Source organism: the organism of the source record quoted next, unplaced genomic scaffold (genome assembly GCF_019419815.1).
Source record: "Pyrus x bretschneideri cultivar Hongxiangsu unplaced genomic scaffold, Pyrus_bretschneideri_v1 Contig6, whole genome shotgun sequence".
Classification (NCBI taxonomy): Eukaryota; Viridiplantae; Streptophyta; class Magnoliopsida; order Rosales; family Rosaceae; genus Pyrus; species Pyrus x bretschneideri.
Window position 1 is genome coordinate 9,404,744 of NW_025999798.1, and position 6,080 is coordinate 9,410,823.

Consider the following 6,080-nt stretch of genomic DNA (forward strand, 5'->3'; position numbering starts at 1 on the left):
ATGCAATGTTTATAGTGGACTCAATCTATCAAGAATAATATTTTCGTTTAAGTGCAAATTTTAAATTGTAATTGTTTTGAGTATGCTGTAATTAAGTTTTGTGTTTCCTATAACAATACAAGATGGGAACATGATCTAACAAGATGAATTTTGTGGTGTTGAGCAACTATATAAAATTACAAATCATTAGAAATCCATCCGTGAAGTATTTATATAGGTACCTACTCAAGCATGCCGTCTTATATATTCTTATTTATATACATGTATAAATCTTGTAAATAAATTTTAAGGAATCATCCTTAAAGCTCCCTGAAATTCTGGAAGAGAAATTAGATTAATTTGTCAAGCCATCTATATCCTTCATACAGCGGGACAAATTGATTACAGCTCTATAATAATGGCGACAGAGGTGGCCTTGAGATTAGGATAAAAAAGCTCCAATCCTTGTCAAGTTTTTTCAGGTGATTGAACAGAGAGACAAAGCTGATGTGTCTGCTTTGTCAACTTTGTATTCACTGGGACCCCACTCCATGTAAACCCATTTAACAGCCGACACTTGGCACCCTACCATGTACTGCTTCACCAGATCTTTTCTGTGTGCCTCTCTATAAAATGCAAAGCTATTGCTCGCTCAACTTAGTCCATGCTACAACCTTGAAATATTCATATCAGCCAAAACACAAGCATTCCTCTCTTTCTCTCGCTCTCTTCGCCTGAAATAGTCTCTACAGTTGTCGTCTAACATGAAAGGAGAGTTGGCCGGCTCTGCTCGAATGCCGAAGCACCGGCCGTGGGAGAAATGCTCAAGGTTGATGAGGGAGCAGCGGACGCGGCTTTATATCATGTGGAGGTGCACTGTCATACTTCTCTGCTGGGACGAGTGATGGAGAAGAGACCGTTTTTAATATGAAGGTGTTAAGGTGTAGATAGTTGAGGGAAGTTAATGAAGTTGTGTTCTTGTGATCTGTTGAATTTTCTATTGAAATTCGATCCAAATAGTTAGCAAGAAAATGTATAGTTACTTGTGGCTGGGATGAGTTTAAATACCTGTACCCAGTAATTAAACGATAATGCCACTTGCAAAATTAAATGATAATGCTACATGTACCATGTTTACCAAACGCTTCTAGACTATACATATTTAATAGAGGTGACATTTCCTTTATCTGCAAATATTCCTAAAATATCATGTCAAGAATAGCTTAATTATTGTGAACGTAACTCCACTTATGCATTCTTTAAGATCACCGACTCTACTTCGACTTATCGTTTGACTTGAGAGTCAAATGTTAATTGTTGTGCCAGAAAAACTCCACCACAAATTTGATACCGAAAGTACTTGTTTAGGATCATGGCCATTGACTGGGGACCATGCAAGTTGTAACATTATAACATTGTAAATTCACGAGGGCAACGAGAATTTATTACTACGCTTGAAGTCTCCTGTTCGATTCCGCTTTCCCTCAATATCGCTTGTGTGAAAAAATATTGAATGAATCCTCGGCTAGCATGCATGTTCGCTCTTGGTTTTCAAATAATCTCTTCGTTTAAACTCAAACTAGAACACAATAGAAACTGAAAGTCGAGAATCGAACAAACTGTCTTTCACTCATTCACTTCTTATTGTACAGATTTGAATATTTCTGTAAACTAGCAAAGTAGAAAGAATCGTGCGTACAAAACCTTGTATAATTAACACTCGGAAAACATCACTTGTTATCGACTATTTTCCATATACCGTCGTTTACGAAACAAAAGGTAGTGCCAGCCAAAGAGACAGCTCGAACCTATCGATATAACATGAACTGAAAAACGAGTTTAAATAATTAACATGGTACTAAACTTATAATCATATCCTCCTATCCAATCTAATGGAGAACAAAATGAAAAACAAATAGATAACTTTTGTAGATGCAAGTCAAAGCCACTTCCCTGAGGAGCAACCGCATCAGGAAATGACGAATGAACTAGATGAATCATCTCTTATTTTCAACAAGTGGTTTACCAGAAGTCCCTTGCAACGTTGCCGAGGACCGACCATCAGCAGACTTCTTCAGGGTTAGTCCTTGCTTACTTTTTGGCCTACCTAGGGCATCATCACAATAAGAACAAGAATACATTAGTCAGCTTCGACCACTAGACATAAATTGAACATTAAAAAAAGACTGAATGTTAAGAGGTAAATCAACCTCCCAAGCCCTGTCGTTTGAAACAATCACCAAAGTTAGCAATCCATAACAAGCAAACATTCCAACGAGGATACAAGCCAGCCACCAAGTGAAATTAAAAACAGGAAGCTTTTTAGTGTTATATCCCCAGACATAAATGAGGCGGCTACTAATATATCATATACGTAAGTTTTTTGCTCCCAATACTTCCTTGTGGAATTAATTGCAGCACTACTATCATGTTATCAAAGAAAGAATTCTAAAGTTTTAGCAATTTGTTTGCACAATACCCCCCCCCCCCTTCCCAGAACCCTTTGAAAATAACAGATTGAAAAGGGGAAATACATTTTGTCCAGTGGCAGGTCCCTTGTTCACATTTAACCTCCGAAGTGATGGAGCCCGTGCCACTGATGAAGCAGCTGCAGCTGCAGCGACACGTATTCTGCAAACAAGAAGATCAATCCACTTTCAAATAATCACTTTTGTAAATAATGTCAACCATCTATTTGCTTTTGTTACTCTATGATACCTTTTATGTACATCAACATATTCATCTGTTTCATCCACAATCTCCTCCTGCATTTTTCAAGAAAATCATCGCTACAGTATCAAGTCTGCTGCCAAATGAACAATTTTCATTAACTGAAAGCACAAGAATATCAATTGCGTGTACATTACCTGCAGGAGTTCTTCAAATACATCTTCCAGAGTGATAATCCCAATGACTTCACCCTCCTCGATATCCTCTGATACCTGGGGCAATCCATTTGTTGCTCCATCACTATGGGATGAAAAAGTTTCCTTGTGTCTATGACTATGGGGCCTTGGTAGCCTGGGTATATCAACAACAACACTGTCCGGCTTTCCATCCTGCTTGGATAGCAAAGGAGTAGTCAGTTGGAAGTCTGTGCCAGTGTCTCCGTTCCCTTCATCTTTCTCGCCGTCAATGGTTGGTAGAGGAGCCTTACTTTTCGTTTTAGGCTTCACCACAGCAGCCATATGACTGCTGCCCTTTTGAAACTCATTCAGTATATCATACAGTGGCATATCTGCAGGAACTCTGGGAATATGACCCACACATGAAAACCGAATATACCATACTCAGTACTGGAATTGAAGAATAAATAATAGCATATTTAAGGAAGTTGAAGCACACCGTGGAATTCTACGGATGGAAACAGCACTAACTGGGGTCTCTGTTTCAGGTCGTACAGTGAGAAGACTTTTCACCTAATCCCCAAATGAACGTCAAGATGGGGGGGGAGGTGGTTAAAATAAAAACATGAGAACTACCAATTACAGATGTGGTGAGTCTGAAAGCCAGAACGGATGCATAATATGAAACTCCAAAGATTTAAGTTCTAAAACCCACCAGCAGAAGTCCAATAATATTCTTTGGGTTCCCAGAATAGACAGGAACTCGGCTATGTCCCCGAGCAAGAACTTTCCCCATTGCTTCCCTGAGCGGGAAGAATGAAAATATAATTAGATACACTAGACACTTACAATCTACAATTTTTGCTGCAAATAAATTTACAAAATAACAAGATAGTAGAAAGAGAACAATGACCGGTTATCTTTCTGAAAGTTAATAGAACATCATGAAAAGTTCTTAGTTGGAAGGTTGGCTTCTAATTCTATTAATTTAGTACACTCCTTCGTTATGATGATTTTAATTGTTCCTGACAAAGGATGTTGGCAGCATAACATACATGTGATTCTTACAAGCACCAAAGGGACAGTTAATTGAGAAGGCGAAACATGAATTTTTAAGGACCGAAGCTTACCAGTCCAATTTTGAATTGACATCTAAGGAAAATGTTGATTCAATAGGAGTCATAGCCTCCTCAGCCGTCTGTTGATAAATGAGAACAAAATAAAAATAAAAAGGTTGAATTTGATTTCTCATTGCACGATATCTTTCAAGATTTGTATCAATTAAGAGCAAGAATGAAATAGAAAAACAACATACAAAGCAAGCTCCTAAAAATTTTCTGCTGAAGACCATTCACAGTCCAATATCATGAGTTTTATCTAAATGATTAAGATTCTACTAGTTGCTAATTGTTCTACTCAAATTAAGGGTAAACTTAACATTGTCAGCTTAAATTAGAAAATAAATAAGCAAGTACAGATAATAATAAACATCTCAGTGGCAAATCCTATTCATTTTGTATACATTGAAGGGGTAATATTCTAGAAATCACAATAACAAGGAAACCACAACAGTTGAGCATCCAAAAGAAAGGCAGTTTCACTACGAAGTGTACCTTTTCAGTTAAATCAAGTGCTCCACTAATTATCGTTGTCTCATCGTGCGTAAGCTCACCTCCCTTGCCCTCCTATATGTGGGATTAACAGAAGGCAACTTTTTAAAAGAGCAAATCAAGAATAATATTACCATATATTACTGTTTTAGTTTCCTTGCACAATCAAATAGTTTTACCCAAGTTACATATTGATTCTGAATTATTCACTTTACCTCCTGGCTGTGGATGTTGACAAGGGCTTTTAACTGAGCTCGCCTAAATAATGCTTCATTATGCCCAAGAACACAGTCCAAGATCTGGAACACGTAAGTTTCTTAGTGTCAACAAGTAGATGCCAAATCAAAGCGCATCACCGATAATTTGCTAGTACATGACAAGGTGCAGAAATGATATTAAAAAGAACTTTCAATTTCTAGCCACAGACTTTACCTTGCCAATTGGATAAGCAATTGGATAGCAAACCACCATTAAAATCCTCACAAGCCACACAAAGTTTGAACCTACAGCGAGTCCGTATCTAGTACATATTGCTTGTGGAATAACCTGTAAGATCATAATAAACAAGCAAATCAATTCCAATTCAAGCTAATCATGCCGAGTGTAAATGTCAAAACCAAAGAGCTAAATCATCGGAAAATTAGGATACAACACACCTCTCCAAAAAACAGGACAAAAGTCACAGAGAGAATTATAGCAACATACTGATTGAAAAGTTTATCCAAATATATCGGAAGGGCCTGCAGATTGCAAACATCAATGTTAATAGCTGACATTGAATGTTCAAACTTAAAATACTAAATGAGAACTTTCAATTGGATACACATTCGGCATTGAATAACATCGATATTCTTATACCAGATTCAATTTAATTTTCGCAAAACCAAATCCGATCTGAAAGAAAACGCATTGACAACGAAAACCGCTGCAATTCTTAAAATTGGAGTGCCACTCACCTCCATAGCAGCCGCATTACACAGTAGCAAAGTGACGAGCAGCTGATGCTGCTTCTGAACCACAGGCAATATAACAGCTGAAAGCAAAAACACAAAAATTTCAGAAAAATTCGGCCAACTACGAGCGAGACGAAACACAAATTCTGGAATCGGCGAGAACCGACATGGAGGGGAACGAACCTGCTTGTTTCTTCTCGGTGGGGGAGCCGCTGCGCTGCAGAATCTCGAGCTCGACGAGGCCGAGGGACATGAGGCCTAGGGTTAGGCCGGACATTATACCGGCGAAGATGACGAAGAAACAGGAGAGGCCGGCGTAAATGAACCACCAGGCGGATCCGAAGGGGATGGCGCCCATCCCCGATTCGAGGCCCGAGTTGCGAGTCAGCATCCGAGTCATCATGATCGCATTTATCGGATGCATCGCTGCTGCTGCTTATGCTTCTTCTTCTTCGTGATCGCGGAAATCAAGTCAGCGTCTTCCAGAACGACAGAAGCTAAGTCTGAGAGGTTGTCGGAGGAGCTGCGGTGTGTCGTACTTTATTGGAGAGAACACGTGGCAGAATCATATGAAGATTTTGCTAGAATCCTTGTACGGGAACATATTTTCTGTACTTTTATTGGTAAAAGGGTTTTTGGTGCTTCTTTTTAATTTACAAATCCGGATCTTTCCTCTTGGTAAGTATCCTAAA

General features: G+C 38.7%; 1 protein-coding gene across 2 annotated transcripts; it reads right to left on the reverse strand.

Moving 5' to 3' along the window:
• Positions 1–1,589: 1,589 nt before the first annotated feature.
• Positions 1,590–5,812, reverse strand: LOC103934170 (DUF21 domain-containing protein At4g14240). 2 transcript variants are annotated; one of them, XM_009343900.3, is made up of 13 exons: positions 5,572–5,812; positions 5,392–5,468; positions 5,092–5,175; positions 4,868–4,981; positions 4,651–4,734; positions 4,439–4,510; positions 3,956–4,023; positions 3,541–3,628; positions 3,325–3,398; positions 2,847–3,228; positions 2,698–2,744; positions 2,514–2,610; positions 1,590–2,082 (listed from the first exon to the last, which is right to left on the reverse strand). In XM_009343900.3, exons 1-13 carry the CDS (start codon positions 5,810–5,812, stop codon positions 2,071–2,073), a joined length of 1,440 nt encoding a protein of 479 aa, XP_009342175.2. In that variant the 3' UTR covers positions 1,590–2,070. The 2 variants fall into 2 exon arrangements, with proteins under 2 accessions (XP_009342175.2, XP_009342173.2); XM_009343898.3 differs by having other exon boundaries at positions 1,590–2,086.
• Between the last annotated feature and the right edge of the window lie 268 nt (positions 5,813–6,080).

Excerpts from the sequence above, each read along its gene's own strand:
- LOC103934170 (XM_009343898.3), bottom strand. The coding sequence starts at position 5,812 with ATGCATCCGATAAATGCGATCATGATGACTCGGATGCTGACTCGCAAC. Across the intron at positions 3,629-3,955 it reads GTCAATTCAAAATTGGACTG|GGAAGCAATGGGGAAAGTTC; the intron begins GTAAGCTTCGGT and ends CTTCCCGCTCAG. Across the intron at positions 2,611-2,697 it reads TATGTTGATGTACATAAAAG|AATACGTGTCGCTGCAGCTG; the intron begins GTATCATAGAGT and ends TCTTGTTTGCAG.